Source organism: Grammomys surdaster, unplaced genomic scaffold (assembly GCF_004785775.1).
Source record: "Grammomys surdaster isolate TR1022 unplaced genomic scaffold, NIH_TR_1.0 125561, whole genome shotgun sequence".
Classification (NCBI taxonomy): domain Eukaryota; kingdom Metazoa; phylum Chordata; class Mammalia; order Rodentia; family Muridae; genus Grammomys; species Grammomys surdaster.
The window spans coordinates 808,651-825,383 of NW_021620408.1; the positions used below are offsets into that span (position 1 = coordinate 808,651).

General features: G+C 39.2%; 1 protein-coding gene across 3 annotated transcripts in view; it reads right to left on the minus strand.

Moving 5' to 3' along the window:
* The window catches only part of Ralgapb (Ral GTPase activating protein non-catalytic beta subunit), an 89,900-nt gene that overhangs the window by 7,258 nt on the left and 65,909 nt on the right, over positions 1 to 16,733 (minus strand). For all 3 annotated transcript variants that reach the window (XM_028786558.1, XM_028786560.1, XM_028786559.1), the window contains exons 24-26: positions 13,512 to 13,677; positions 10,143 to 10,265; positions 7,441 to 7,577 (exon numbers count right to left, since the gene is read on the minus strand). In XM_028786558.1, coding sequence (XP_028642391.1) covers positions 7,441 to 7,577; positions 10,143 to 10,265; positions 13,512 to 13,677 — 426 coding nt within the window. The remainder of the gene's footprint in view (positions 1 to 7,440; positions 7,578 to 10,142; positions 10,266 to 13,511; positions 13,678 to 16,733) is intronic.

Here is a 16,733-nt window from a genome sequence, read left to right on the forward strand (position 1 = left end):
TCTTTAAATCATTATATAAGGGTGTATTTATTATTATGCATGATATCTTATAGTACATAAAATTCACTATTTAATCATTCCTCAGTTAGTGGCCATTAGGATCTTTTACTTTTTAAATGCATGCTCAAGCAGTGTTACAATGAACATCTTTGTATGTATTTATTTAAAAAATTGTAAGCATATATATTTTATGTTGACCACACACCAGATCAGCCCTCAATCCTCCCATCCTCCATATTCTCCCCACTTCTGTTTGTCCCTTTTGTTGCTCTACAAAATTTCACTTCTACTTTTTTTATATATACATACAGAATTCTATGACTATTCAAACTCTAGAACCCACAAAAAGACCATCTGTTTTTCTGAACTGGCCTTTCTTAGTTGCATCCATTTTTAAAAAAAGACTTATCTGTCTGGGTATCTGTGTATGTTCATGTGATAAGCATGTGTATGTGGGTGCCCAAGGAGAGCCAGAAGAGGGCACAGAATCCCCTGGAGCTGGGGTGATATGTAGTTGTGAGGCACCCAGCATCAATGTGAGAACCCAACAGTAACTGCTTTGTTTAACCACTAAGCCGTCCTCTAGCCCCTCTTCAGGGCTTTTATCATAAAGGGATTCAGACCTTGTCATAAGACTTTTCTAATCAATTGAGATGATCATCTGATAACTATTCCTGAGGAAAAGTTTATGCGGTATATTACTACATTTATAGATTTTTTTTCCAGTTTTTTTTTTTATTTTTAAGATTCATTCATTTTATTTTTATGAGTACACTGTAGCTGTCTTAAGACACACCAGAAGAGGGCATCAGATCCCATTACAGATGGTTGTGAGCCACCATGTGGTTGCTGGGAATTGAACTCAGGACCTCTGGAAGAGCAGTCAGTGCTCTTAACCGCTGAGCCATCTCTCCAGCCCCCTATTGATGATTTCTGTGTGTTGAACCATAGCTGAATCTATAGAATAAAGATAACTTCATCATGATCTTTTGATACACTCTTGATTTCAACATGCACATTTGGTTGAGAATTTTTACAGCCATGTAGCTTGGTCTATAATCTTCTTTTGTTATGTCTGTATCTTGTTTTGGGACTGGACATTGATTTCAGAAAACCCCCTGAAAGTGCCTCATCCTTTCTTGTGTTAGCCCTCAGAAGTCAGCAGAACTCAGCCGACAAGCTCATCCAAGTCTGGCTCTCTTTTAGAAAATCAATCTCTCTCTCTCCCTCCCCCTTCCTTCCCTCCCTCCCTCCCTCCCTCCCTCCCTCCCTTTTTCTTTTTTTAAATAAGTGCTTCAATAGTGTTGCTTCTTATAAATATGTTAAAATGATATCACTTTGATTTAATTTTGATATGCCTATACATTCAGAAAATTGTCTGTGTGTCTGGATTTTCTGTGTAATATATGTTTTTAAGGCATGTCCTGATGATTTTTCTGAACTTCATTGTTATAAGAAACCATCTGTCATTGCTTTGTTTCTAGTTTTACCCGTTTGTGGAACTCTCTTTCTTTCTTTTGGTTAGCTTAGCTAAAGGTTTGTCCAGTTTGTGAAAGAACCAACTCCTTGCTACAGTGATTCTTTGAACTAGTTTCCTGTTTCCAGTTCACTAATTTCTGCTTTGATCTTAATTATTCCTGTCTAATGAGTGTGGATCTGGCCTGTACTTGTTCCCTAGGCCCAAGGTATATTTCTTGGTGGCAACAAATCCCTTTTTACAATTCAGTTCAGTCATGTCAGTCTGTGTGTTCTGATTGGGGAAACGAGACCATTACTATTGAAACTTATTGACAGGACTGTATTAACTCCTGTCATTTTGTTGGCCTTAGAATGGTGTTTTCCTATTTCTCCCTTGCTTAACTAAAAGGATTTGTTTGCTTCTATATCTTCATAGATGTATTTAGATTCCTATTTAGTCCAAGAATTTCTTTTCTCATCCCTATGAAGCTAGCTTAGTGGTCATGAGTTCTTTTAGCCACATTACAGAAAGCTTTTTTTTTCAATTATGATCAATTTGCTGAAGATAGTAGTCTGGGTTGACAAGGGCCTTACAAAACACGTTATTTTCCATGGTTTTAAAAAGTTTCTGTTGAGGATGAAACAGGGGTTAGTTGAAGAAAACAGAAAAAGAGGCCACGAATATGGGAAGATTTAGAGGGAGGAAAGAAAAGGGAGAAATGCTGTAACTATACTATAATCTCAAAAATAAAAAAACAAAATCTTTATAGAATATTCTGTTGAAGAAATGTACATTCACTCTGATTTTCTGCCTTTACACATGACTTGGTGTTTCTTCCTTGATGCTTTCAATATTTTCTTTGTGTGTACACACTTGCACATTTGTGTACACAGTGTGAAGATCAGAGTAACATCCGTGGATGTTGTTCCTCTGGTGCTGTCCACTCTCTATTATAAAGACAGGTTTTTAGACTAGTCAAGTGTAGTAGTGAGAAGGTGACAATGTGTAACTGACTGTGAACCACCAACTGGGATGACTCATTACCTTTCAACCAGCCAAGACAGGGTCTTACACTGACCTGGAACTCACAAAGTAGGCTAGGCGGGCATGCCAGTGAGCCTGAGAACTGCCTGTCTCTCCAGTGCTGGTATTACAAACACATGCCACTCCTAGTTTGTAACATGGATGGTTGGATGGTTAATTGAACTCAGTCCTCTAGCCACCACTCTGTCCACTGATCCACCTCCCTAGCCCACCATATTTTCTTAGTTTGGTGTACTAAGTGATTCAGCCATGCTGGGATGTGGGAGGCTCTTTTCTACTCTCACATTCTAAATGCTTCCTGTATCTGGATTGGCATCTTTTCCCCTAATTTGGCAAAATGTTCTGATTTTCCTGAAATGGTAAAGTCAGTCTTTAGAATGAATTTATAAAGTCTTTATGTCTTTAGAATGAAATTTCCTTTTCCTATGCCCAGAATTCTTAGGTCTGGTCTCCATATTGTCACATACATTTTGAAAGTACTGCTTCTATTTTCTTATTAACTTAATTTGTCCATGTTCAATTGTCTCAACTTCTCTACCTTGTTTTCAAATTCCAGTATGCTCTCCTCTCCTTGATCACTCTCTTCTATTCATGAGGTTTTCCATGCACCTTTTATTCATCTTACTGTCTTTATCAATTCCAGAATTTCAATTTGTTTGTACTTCTCATTATTGAATTGTTCTTTCATAGCCTGTTTTGACTGTCTTAATTTAAAACATTTTTATATTTATTTTTTATGTACATGCTGCAGCATGTATGTTGAGATCAGAGGACAACTGGTGAAAATTGTTTTTCTTATTCCACCATGTAAGTTGCAGTAATCAAACTCAGGTTGTCAGGTGTGGTGACAAATATTCTTATCCTGTGCCATGTCCCTGGCTCCTGTGTCAGCTTTCTCATTTCATTCAGCTATTTTCTATTTGTTTTCCTGTTTTCTTAGAATTCATTCAGGAATTTGTGTCTTCTTCCTTCCTTTCCTATTTATTTATTTATTTATTTATTTATTTATTTATTTCCCCTTCCCCTCTCTAAGACAGGGTCTCACTATGGAGTCCTGGCTGAGCATGAACTCAAGAGATCTGCCTCTTCTGCCACCTAAGTGCTAAGATTAAAGGTGTGTGCCACCACACCTAGCCCATCTTTGAGCATACTTATAGTCATTCTTTGGAGTTCTTCACATGATTCTCTGTTACTATAGGCCATTACTGAGGGATTAGTGACTTTCTCCTTTTCCATGACAAAGTGTCTCCCTGTACCTTGGCTGGCCTGGAACTGATAGAGATCTGCTGCTAGTGTTGATAAAAAGTATTCTCTATCATACTCTGCCTGATGAGTGATTTTTGGAGGAGTTATGCTGCCTTGGTTTTCCACATTAATTTCCACAGCGATTTTATACTGGGACTTGCACATCTGTGGTTAAGTTACTGGTTGAATTTATTTTTTAGTTTTATCTTTAACAAAACAAAACAAAACAAAACAAAACACTGTTCTTCTTTCAGAAGGAGTGTTTTCAGGGTAAGCTATAGACAGGAGATGTAGTTTTCCTCTGCTAAACTAGTGATCAGTGCACCAAGCACAATTTCTGGTACTCACTTGGAATTAGACCTGAAAGACAGTCAAAGGGTAGACCCATGAAAATACAGGAATAAGGTGTTTGTTTATTTGATTGTTTGAAAAATACCATGAAGGGGCTGGAGAAATGACTGGCTCACTGGCATCTGATGCTTTTGCAGATGACCAGCATTTGATTCCTAGCATCTACATGGAATCTTACAACCATCTGCAACTCCAACTCCAGGAGTCTCAACACTTTCTTCTAGTCTCCTTAGGCACCAGGCATGCATGCATGTGATGTACAAATACATACAAAGGCAAAATACTGATACATAGAAAATAAAAATAAGCTTAGAAGAGGGAGGGAGTGGGAAGCAAAGCATGTAGAGTATTTCTAGCTCTTGAAAGGCTGAGACACAGAGATCCTGAAAAGCTGGCCAGCCAATGTTCTTTGAGAGAAAAAACATCAAAGAAAAAAAATGGAGTATAAAAAGGAAAAAAAGTATTTTATATTGGATAAAAAGAGAGACAGACGGAGTTGGCTTGCTAACTGAAAGATGAAAAACTGTGAAAGGGAAATAGTTGGGTAAAGTAAGAAAGCAACTGGCCTATATTTTGCTTGTCTACTTTTAAGACAGGATTTTTCTTATGGCCTCAAACTTACTATGAGGTTGACCCTGAATTTCCGATTCTTGTGTTCCTACCACTCAAGTGCAAGAATTATAGGTGTGTGTAATAATGCCTGGCTTACCCAATCAGCTTTAAGATTCTTTGCAAAGTTAGCAGGACTATGTGAATGCCCTTTAGCAGTAGCAGAACTATGTTTGTGCTAATAACTTAAACAGAGCTCCTGTGCGGCAGGAGAATCCCATACTTATGTTGAATTTTAAAATTAGAACTACTTTATTAGGGTAGAATCGGGTATATCAAATATACTATCAAATGACCAGAGAGCCCCACAACATGGCCCCAGATTCTTATTTCTATCTGAATCACAGAAAATGATTAAAGATTTCTCTCAAACAAATCCAAGCATATCCAGAAACTGCTCTCAGCAGAGCCGTGTTTAATAAGCTACTCCCTTTACCTCTGAGCTGTAATGCAGACTTACAGAGCCCTGTGTTTAGGTCAGGTTTCTGAACATCACCTACATTTTGATTGCCTTAAAGTAATTTTAATTATCTCCATAAACTCCCAGTGCCATGAAATACACATAATCACAGGGTACACCATCACAGTCACAGGTTTCTCAGATGAAGAAGACTAAAAAAACAAGATCACTGGGAGTCATCTACAAGCCTTGGTTAAATCAGTGGCATTCTTTCCTGCAGTCCTGCTAACCCTACTTAATGATTCCAATGGGCTTAATGTTTCCTATATACACAGTCATGCCACTGGCAAATACAGTTTTATTCTTTCCTTTCCAATTTTTATGTATTTTACTTTTTTTCTTGCCTTATTTTTCTGTTGGACTTCCACTTCTCCATCAAGAAGCAGAAGAAAGAGCAAACATCTTGGAGCTGTCTTTCATCTTAGAGGAAAGTGTTCAAAACAAAGCACAACATGCAGACAGGACACTGGCTGCTAATTTACTCAGTGTGCTTTTACAGTGTTAAAGAGGCTCACTTCCGTTCAGGGTTTGCTGACTTTCTCCTCACCAGCAAGTGTTAAACTTTTGTTTTTATCAGTCTGAAAAGAATACGTGATTAAAAAAGCAAGATGCTTTAAGAGCTGTCATTCTCTGGGTATGAAAGCATAACTGTGTTAGCACTCAGAATATGAGAATCAGGATAATGTCTGTACCCCGATTCCTTTCAAACTGTGTTCTGTGAGGCCTCTTAACCTCATGAAGTTTAAAATCAGTCCATGTTTAGGAGATATATAACCTGGTATTTTTACCAAGTTAAGCATGTGCCTATTCGAAAAGTAATCTTCATAGCTACAGCTAGGGATGCCACTGAGGCAGGAGAACAAGGAGGTTCAAGGTCTGCCTGAGCTGCAGAATGTGTTTTAGTCAGCAGGGCAACTTAAAGAGATCCTGTCTCAAAATAAAAATAAAGAGGACTGATGATACAGCTTAGTGGAAAAGAAGCACGAGTGAGGTCTAAGCTTAATCCCTCCAGTACTGGGGGCAGAGAGGAGGAGAGTGGGTAGGAATTTTTACTGTAGAAGGAACCAAACTAAAATCACATATAAATGCAAGAATGACTGTGGTTGGGGTTTACACTTCGTCTTTTTTATTAACTGTTCTAAATCAATCTTCTCATTTTTATAGTCTGATCATGTATTTTTGTTATCACTTACTTGGTCAGTTTTCAATAAAGATTAAGGGGGAAACACAGATAAAGAAATAACATCCACCAATAAGAAATATATAAGCAAAAGCCTCTCATATGCAGTAGGAGCCATGTGCCATACTCAATAGATTTAACCATACACAGTAGCCCCTTATCCACAGGCATTCATGCAAAGGTTTTCCACGGGTTTTTGAAACCATAGTTACTACCCAATCCTATAGGTATTCTTTTTCCAGTGCACAACTACAAGAAAAACAAAACAACAACAAAACACTCTTGAAATAAATGTTTTAACGACAGTAATAAAACAGGACAATTACAATGTATTTTAATGAAAGGCTGTGTGAACTCTGTCCCTTTCCCATGCTCTATTCATTCCCCTTCCTGAGGTGATGTACTGTGAAGCAATGCCTCCTGAGTGAGACACAGTAAAGCACCATCATGATGTAAGCATTGCAGCACTACATTCCACGACTCCAAACCAACAGTGGGCACGGGGCAGCATATACAGCGTACAGATACCGAACAAAAGGATGATCAATATTCTAGGTTGGCAGATTTCACCAAACTATCCAAAATGTTATAATATTTTAAACTTACAAGTTGCTTATTTCTGCAATTTTCCTTTTAATGTTTTGAGATGATAGTTGAAATTTGGGTCACAAAATGGCTGAAAGCAAAGCAACAGACAAGGGAGAACTGCAGTCCTTAGAGTCACCAAAATGCTGCCACCTCTATATAGTCAGTTCCTATCTGAATAATGTGAGATTATAAAATCTACAGATAGCTTCTGCTGTCTGCTCTGTGGATATTTATTAAGGACAAAGAAAAGCCTCCACTTAAACAGGAGTGAGCAAGAGAACCAACCATGGCATCAGAATGTCAAAACAAGGAAAATGCTGTCTTAGCACCAACTATTTATTATAGACTAGAAAAATGAAAAATTCAATAATTCATTTTAAAATGTTAATGAATCAGTATTCTTGCTATATTCCCTGCTTTTAAAAACTGAGAAACCTTCAGACTTGATTCTACAATTACTGCCACTTCACCACCAAATTTTGGGCAAGTCAATAAAAAACTTACCCTCTGTGAGGAATTAAGACTGTCTGTGTGATTGGGGATCAACTCAAGTGTCAGGGGTGGCTGCTTCAGAATTCCCGGCATAAGATCCATATTTGAGTCACTATCTTGGTCTGAGATGTTACTTTCCAATGAATCAGCTACAAGGTAAAGAAAAAAGATTATAGTATCTGTGACTTTTCTGGAGCAGGAGTTTAATTATGTTAACTACTCTAAGTACCCTAAGTAACTTAAATAAAGCACAGTTTCCACAGCAAGTTCTAGCAGATATCCTATTAAACAGGACAGGACCTTATTACAGGATTTGCTGGTCACAGAGGTCTTTGCAGCATATTTTTCTTTGCATTTTATTTATAACTTGAAAAAAAATGTAAAAGCTGGGGCTGGAGAGACAGCTCAGCAGCTAAGAGTAATGGCTGCTACTGCAGAGGACCTGGGTTTGGTTCCTAGCAAATACATGGTGGCTTATAACTATCTGTAACTTTAGTCCCAGGGTATCCTCTGCCCTCTTCTAGCCTTCACAGGCACTAAAGGCATGCATGCCATGCACATACATATCTGCAAGCAAAATATTCATACACATAAAAGAAACACTTTAATTTTTTTAAAGCCATAAACTCATTCTTGGCAGAGTTTGCCTTGTGCACTATAGTTTGTCATCTCCTGTTCTATGGGATAACGAAGGTAAGACTAGAAAATAATAAATTCAAAGCTCTCTGTTATTTTCTGAATTATTTATTTTATATACTCAATCAAAAGCACCATCCTAAGTAGCCACTGAGACACCTAAAAGACACCAAGAACCTATTCTGAGTTTAAAGAATAATCTGATAGCAGTAAAAACTAAACAAATGAGCAAAACCCCCAGAAAAATACAAACATTTATTTTATGTAAACAAATGGTTTGTCTGCATATATGTAAATGCATCACATATATGCTTGGTACCCAAGAAAGTCATAAAAGGGCACTGGATTCCCCGGAACTGAAGCTACAGATGGTTGTAGGCTACCACGTAGGTATAGAAAATCAAACCTAGATCATCTGGAAGAGCAACAAATACCAGAGCCTTCCTTCTAGCCTCAGAATATAAATATTAAACAGAGATTGAATCAGAGAATGCAATGGAAGTAGCATTAGGCATATATCATGTTCACAGGCTAAGACTAAATTGTGGGAACCACAGTGTGAGCCAAAAGGCTCTAAATCTAGGAAGACTTGCTAGTACAGGAAACTCAACTAGAGAAACCAGGCAGGTGTTCAACCTACAGAGACAGTTGGGCCTTAATTGCTGAAATAAGAAGGCATACCACAACTTTGAATGGAAGGCAAATAAATACTGTGATACTGATCATGGAAGGCTCATTCTACTAGGGACAAAAATAATACAGAGTATGAAAAAGATAGGAGCCTACAGTGTAAAATCAAGTACAAAGGTAGGGAAGCTGCTAAGCTATGCATAGCAAAAGTATTTACTCTGGAGATGAGACTATCAAGTGTGATGTATCATATCTCACATTTATGAAGGTGATTTTTTTTCCCACTTACTCCCTAGCCAAACAAGAAATGAGATTCATCTGCAAAAGACCAGTATTTTTCAAATGTATTTAAGTGTGTATGTGTGTGGGGGGGTACACACACCCATAAAAGGCCTATGAGGCAGGCAGTGTGTCGTGGGGTGGAAGCCTTGCAGAAGCCCAGCAGGCTGTGTGTGAAGCTGTTAAGGGTCAAACCAAAGTTGTGATAGAGATTATAGCATGTTGTTAGAGAAAGTTAGAGGTGGAGTCGATTAGACCAAGATGAACCTGACAGTGTACTACAACTCTAAAGGGCATAGGGGCAGGATGTTCAGGTCTGTTATGGGTTCACATCACATAACAATGTTCCCAGATTTCCAGACAACAGTTATAGTATAACACTTGGACTTCTGGGTTTCAGTCTTCCTTCAACCCCATCTTTCTTAACTATTTTCTTACTCCCTGGTTTTGGAAAGTGAATGCTTTACTCTGTGCCATTCTGTATCAGATGTATGTGACTTTCTTTCTATTTGACAAAGACTTGCTGGTGACAGCTACCTCAAGTCTGAGAAACAGACTTGGCATTTTTGAATGCTGTGGAAACAGAGTTGGGGCAACTTTTGAGAGTTGGACTGACGTGTTATGTATTATGAGATGGCTGTAAACTCCTGGGACTAGATAGAGAATATTAAAGTTGTATCTGAGAAATTCCTTATATGTTCATAGTTTAAGTACTTCTTTCCTTTCCAGTTACTGGTGTTACTGGGAGACTGTAGAACCTTTAGGAAGTGGAAACAGATGTCAGAAATAGGTCACTGGGAAGGGATCTTTAAGATTAAAGCCTGACTGCTGGTTCTAGCCCTGGTCCCCACTTCCTAGTCTGCTGTGATGTATGAAGCTGTCCAAGTTCCCACTGTCAGGGACTAAGCCACTCCACCATGTCTTTTTCATCATAATGGCCTGAAACTTCTGAAACTATGTTTTAAAATAAACTAGTCATAGAACCAGAAAAGCAACTAACACACTACAGAAAGTTAAGTGATGACTGGACCTCACATTGTATATATTTACATAGTTCCTTTGCTTAGAAACTAAATAATGCCTCTGAGGACTTCAAATTCTCCTCCAATGAATAACACACCAAATAGTGAACAGATGGCAAAATAGCAATATGCAAAACATGTTCTTACTTAATGACTCCACAGGAGAAGGAACCACAAAAGCTATTTCCGTTAGGGCATCAGCATAATACAGCACCTTCTTCTGCCCATTGAAAATGCTAGCCCCAACATCTTCAGAGGAAGTTACTTCATCTACGAACAAGAAACAACATATCACTACTTCAGAAAATTGGGCACATTCATCTTCCTGTTCATGAAATCTAGCCACTTTGTAAAGCAATAACATTTTTAACAAGAACCAGTTTGTAGGTGAAAACAACAAACCTTGAGTGTTAAGTGTCCTTATGATAATTTTATATCATAATTTCCTAGTTTGTGAAATTATTCTATAGTAGACCCAGACTCTCTACTGCTCAGCTCTCTCTTCTCTGACAGTCAGTGATGTAAAAACATACAAGGGAAGTATCTGCTCTATGTCAGAAAGAATGAGTTAAAACACCCCTAATTACTGTAAGTAATCGATATGACATAAAAGATCAGGACCTTCACAGGAGGCTGCCATAGATTTCATGGTCTATACGGTACACTGCCTTGAATTATGATCTACCTGCTATTCTTCATAAGATATGGTACACTGCTTGAGTTATGGTCTCCCTGCTATTCTTCAGAAGATATGGTACACTGCTTTGAGTCTATCTGCAGTTGCCAAGCAGGATCTTGCAGTTGCCAAGCTTCAGGGGACATTGTGCAGGTGGGGAAAGGTAGGGGGTGAGGGTAGGAAAGAAAATATATAAGATATGCTTATTTTTCAATCACAACTAGGAAAGATTTCACCTAACATATTACAAGATACTTAATGCTTGTAAAGAGGTGGTACACAAGAAGTTTAGAGCAAAAGTTGACCCCCCCCCCATAATTAGACATCCAAATTCAAAATTCACATAGTTGGGATTGATCATAAGACGCCTTCTCTAACTAAACAGAGAAGGGGGAGATGCCAGAAGCCAGGACCCTCGCCCTTACCCTCACCCCCTACCTTTCCCCACCTGCACAATGTCCCCTGAAGCTTGGCAACTGCAAGATCCTGCTTGGCAACTGCAGATAGACTCAAAGCAGTGTACCATATCTTCTGAAGAATAGCAGGGAGACCATAACTCAAGCAGTGTACCATATCTTATGAAGAATAGCAGGTAGATCATAATTCAAGGCAGTGTACCGTATAGACCATGACATGTTTCAAGGCACAGGCCAAGAAAATTCTGTACTTTTCCACCACCTGGCCCCTCTTACCTCCTCCCCTTGTAAAACATGCTATAAAAAAGCATTTCATGTTCAAAAAAATTAAAAAAAAAAAGTTGACACACTTTCTGTAAAGGACTAGGTATTAATACTTGATGCTCTGTAGGTACTATGTCTCTGCTACAACTGTCCACTTCTAGCACTGTAGGACCCAAGCAGTTATATACAACACACAAATGGAGTATGGCTAAGTTCCAGTAACAGTCTACTTCTAAAACTAGACATGGGCCACAGCTGAAACTCTAGAAAGGCACTCAGTATTTACTACGGTCATTGCTCCAGTATCTACTCTGCCTGCCCTACTCTGGAGCAGGCCTGAAGACAAAGCATAGGTGGACTAACTCTAGATACAATTTCTTTATCAAAGTCAGGGTTTAGGGAAAAAAGGGACTCCAGCTCAGCTATTTCTCTTCTTCTGGCTAGTGTGGTGTATGCATGTGAAGTCTGAACCAGTCTTTCTTTCCCGTGAGAGAAGGTAAGTAGGGATTAAGCAAGAATGTAGAGAACAGATCTAAAAGAAAACAAAGTAAGAGTGCTGGTGACACAAAAAAACTTAGCCACTTTGGAGTTTCTTGGTCCATAGGAGAAATAAATGATCTTCAATTTTAAGCCTGGGCAGTGGGATTGGTTTAGTGGGTAAAAGTGCTTGCTACAAAGCCTGAAAACCTGAGCTTAATTCCTAGAATCCACGTGAAGGTGAAAGGAGAAAACTGTCCTTTGAACCTACGTGCGTAATGTAGCATACACGCACCTGCCACATATACACATGAAGACAAGGTCTTACTATGTATCCCTGGGTAGCCTGGAACTCTCTATATGGACAGGCTAGCCTTGAACTCAGAAATATACTTCCTTCTGCCTCCCAAATGGTGGGATTAAAGATATGAGCCACCACATGTAGACAGTAATATTTAAAACTAATAAAAATCTCAGCCAGTTTCATTCGGGTTTCTGTCTCTTAAAACCATAAGCATTTGAAGGACATACTTATAAAATGGTGTAGAAAAATCTATTCGGTGGTAGAGTTTGCCTAACATATGTGAGGCTATAAAGTTCAATTCCCAGTACCATATATATATAAAAAAAAAAAAACACCACTATGCTCAATGACAAATTTACAAAAATGAAATCTGTGTATATTGTTTATCAATTCTACTTACAGAACTTAAAGTTTACATATAATCCAGTATATGTTTCATGAGTACATGGAAATTAAAATTATGGTATATTCTCCAACTTGAGTAAAAATTAGAAACTAGAGGTCAGGTCACACTGGTGCTAAAGGGAAACTGTAAGAGAGCACGATCCTGAGATGAGAATAACCTCAGACCTCAGGAGCTCAGAACACCCAGATTCTGCCTCAAGCTTTAATCTGTGCTGCTCTCTGCTACTCTAGCTAAAACTCTCAAAGGCATGTAGAGATGGGTAAGAACCTGACACAGATGACTATCGAAGATTCTTGTTTCCAGCACCTGGGAGCCCAGGTTAGCCTGATATACACATGCAGATCTTTGGGAGTTCAAGGCCAGACTGGTTTACATAGCAAGTTTCAGGACAGCCAGCGCTGTTACACGGAGAAACCCTGTCTTGAAACACTCCCCCACTACAAAAAAGAAACTTGTTTATTAGATATATTAAAAGTATTTTACAGGAAGCTGTATTTGTTTCTTCACATATAAAGGCACACATCAGCACAGTAATAACTACTAAGTAGTTAATTTTGTATTGGTTTACCCTAACATTACATCTTTCAAACATGTAGGAAATACCTATAAAAACTAGACAAACTAGGAGTGGCAAGATGGTTCTGTAGGTACAGGCTCATGTATCCAAGCCGCATGACCTGAGTTCCACACCTGCAACTCATACGGTGGAAAGAGTGAACAGACTCCCCAGGCTGTCCTCTACATCCATGGGCACACACATATCCCTCCTTCCCCAACCCTCCCACACAAAATATACATAATTTTAAAAAGAGAGAGAATACACACACAACATAACCCCAAAAAGATTAGCACTGAGGAAAGGACACCTTCCCTTGACATAATCTGTATAAAATACTAAAGGTTCACAGGAAAGGGGAAGGAAGGGCAAGAATGACCAAACAAGAGGACAGTGAACAGCTATTCCAAGCTTTACCTTGTTCAGACCCTTCACCATCATCACAACTATTAATTGACCAACTTGTGGACACATGTCCTGTCCAACCGGGGTGTCTCCCCACATCTACTGACCAGCCCAGGGAGAGCAAAAATTCTAGGAAATGTGGCTGAACATTTCTGGAAGACTCCACATTCTTTAAAATCTGAAATACACAGCAAGCATCAGTTATGAAAGGAATACAAGGATATACTAAAATAAACACACCTCAAGACTGATGAGCTTTGAAGCTTCTGACAAATCAAGGCCCAGTTCAGCATGAATTTGGGAATATATCACCATAGTGAAAAATGCATGTTCTAGAGTTGGCTGGCTGGGCTGGCTGGCCCATGTCTCTGTTTCTTCATGCGCAAAGTGGGAATAATGATGGTTGTGAAGATTATAGGACATGATGTAAATAAAATCCTAAGCTCTCCTTCTGGCAAAACAGTTACTGAGCCAGACCTGTTTGGTGAGAAATGTTAAACAGGTATATAGTAACAACCTTGACCAATGTATAAAACTACAAGCCTAGTACAAATTCAGTAAAGGTTAGGTATAATTAATAAATAAATGTGAAAACACCCTTTCCTTAGTCCAAAGGAGAGAATATAGGCAGTATAGAAAAAGAAAGTAACAAGAAGTTACTCTCTTCTTCAACTGGCCACAGAGAAGAGAAACCCTCATTCTAAACAGTGGTTTTGGGGGCCGGAAAAATGGCTCAATGGTAAAGGAGCTTGTTACTAAACCTGATAACATGAATTTGATCCCAGAACCCCACACACAACAGTGGAAGGAGAAAACTGACTCCCGCAAGTTGCCCTCTGACTTCCATCTACATTCCATGGCATGTGGATGGGTATAGCATACAAATAAATAGATATGAAAACATGGGGAAATTTTTAAACATTCATTTTCATCTGAAGGCCATTTTTGCTGTCACAGTATGATGGTTAGTATTAACTGTCAACTTGACAAAATCTGGGAAGGAGTCTCAATGAGGAGATTAGGGTGGTCTATGGGCATGTCTATGAGGGTTCTTTCTTTTCCTTCTTTCCTTCCCTACCTCTCTCTCTTTCTTTCTCCTCCCTTCTCTGCCTGCCTGCCTGCCTGCCTGTCTGTCTGTCTTCTCACTATATAGCCCTGGCAGTTCTGGAATTCACTATGTAGATCAGGCTGGCTTTGAAACTCAAAAGTGATCTGTCTGCTTCTGTCTCTTGAGTGCTGGGATTAAAGGTGTGCATCACCATCACCCAACAAGGTATTTTCTTAACTGGGTTAACTGAGGTGGAAAGAAGCACCCTGAATGCAGGCAGTTCAATTCTAGACTGATGATGTAAAGCAGAAAGAGAGAGAGAGTTGAATATCAGCCTGCATTCTGGTCCCTGAGTATGGGGTGCAATGTGAGGAGCCCCTCGTAGTTCCTGCCTGCCTTCCCTGACATAATGGAGCTGGAATGATGAGCTAAAGAAGTCCCTTTCCCCTTATGCTGGTTTTGTCAGAGTATCTTATCACAGTAAGGAACTAAGACATAGTGATAGAACGATGCTGGGATCCAAAGTCAAAGATGCTGCTTAATGGTCTGAAATATATTGGGTAGCTCCTACAACAAAGAAGCAGCTGCTTAAGTACTCAGTTCTACAGGAAGGAAAATATGAAATTCCTTTCCAAATGAAAAATAAAAAGGAGGCAGGGAGAGTGTGCCAAAACCATATGGAGAATTTTCTAAAAATAAGACTCTCTTAGCTTGCCTCAGGCCTATAGTGTTAACAAAAGCAAGACCTTAAAATCATGATTTTAAAGACTCCTCTCAGATGAATGGAAGCAGCTAGTCTATAAATGTCTGGTCACTTATGCAATGTTGATTGATGGCAATCCCCTGCACATCTGAAATAAAAGGAAGTTACAGCTGTCACTCCTCAGTCTACTGTACCACTGCCACAGTTATCTTGTGCACACAGAATCAGTCTCCAGAAGTACATTTGTTTACCCAGAGCTCTCAAATTCTTTTTAAAGATTATTTATTTATTTGGCTGTTTACCTAGAGAGACAGCCAGAGAGCAAAAAAAGAGTATGAGAGAGAGTGGAAGGGCATGCACATTGCCATAGCATGTGGAGGTCAGAACACACTTCTGAGAGTCAGTTTTCTCCTTCATGTAGGTCTACAGATCCAATTCAGACCACCAGATATGGCTAGCAGTAAGCTCCTTCACCTAAGGTGCCGGCTCACTTGATATTAACAAACAAAGTTTGCTAATATCAACTATGGCTCTGCTTGAAAGTTCCATCTTCCTGTAGCCTGACTAGACGTGAAGTCTGTAAATAAATAACTTCTTTAATCAAGAAGCAGTAGGTGATTCAAATGTACCTTGAAGCTCACCTCTAGCAGTCAGAAATTAATCTCCACTGGCTAGGGAGAGGTTTCAAATATTCTCAAGAAGTATTCAGAAATCTTCATGGCTTCTTAATCACCCTCAGCTCCCAGAAGCCCAAGGAAACTGAATGGATTAGAAATGTCTCAGGGCCAGTCTTTTACAGGGAGGAGAAAACTTGCCCCATATTTTCATGTGAGCAACACCCTAATCTTACTAATCGGATTCTCCTGGGACTCTGACAAACTAAAGCACAAAGTCTCATTTCTGGCGGCCACCGTCTTCCCTTCATGAAACCTCTGAGCATAATGGTGCCCTGATGGATTTCATCAGGATGCAATAATGTTCTCCTTACCTCTGGGGAACTTATGCTATGGTCAGTGGACACTCAAACTGATGAAATGGCCTTGTCTCAGAAACTTCAAATCAGGCTAGGTCTCTCAGGCTCCTAAGGCACCCCATTAACACACTCTATTAATGAGTGCTTCTTCCATGTCTGCCTTCCCTTTAGAAAGTGATACTATGGCCTTTTAGATACTGTTTGTCTGTAATCATGGAATCTAACAGGAAGGAGAAACTTAGTGTGTGTTGAGTCAGTAATAGAAATGAGAAGAACTTTCTCATTAGCAGCTCACTGATACACAATTTCAGACAGTGCTTTTATGGAAACATTCTGTAAGTCAGTAAATTTCTACAGTATCTAACTTAACGACAGGTTGATGAGAGTGCAATTCCAAGATCATACGGCCACAGCACCTAACACCTCCTTTGATCCTCTCCTAGTCACAACCACTGTCTAGTTCATGTTTCAATTTCTTGTTTCCAACAGAAACTCCGATCCCCTGTCACT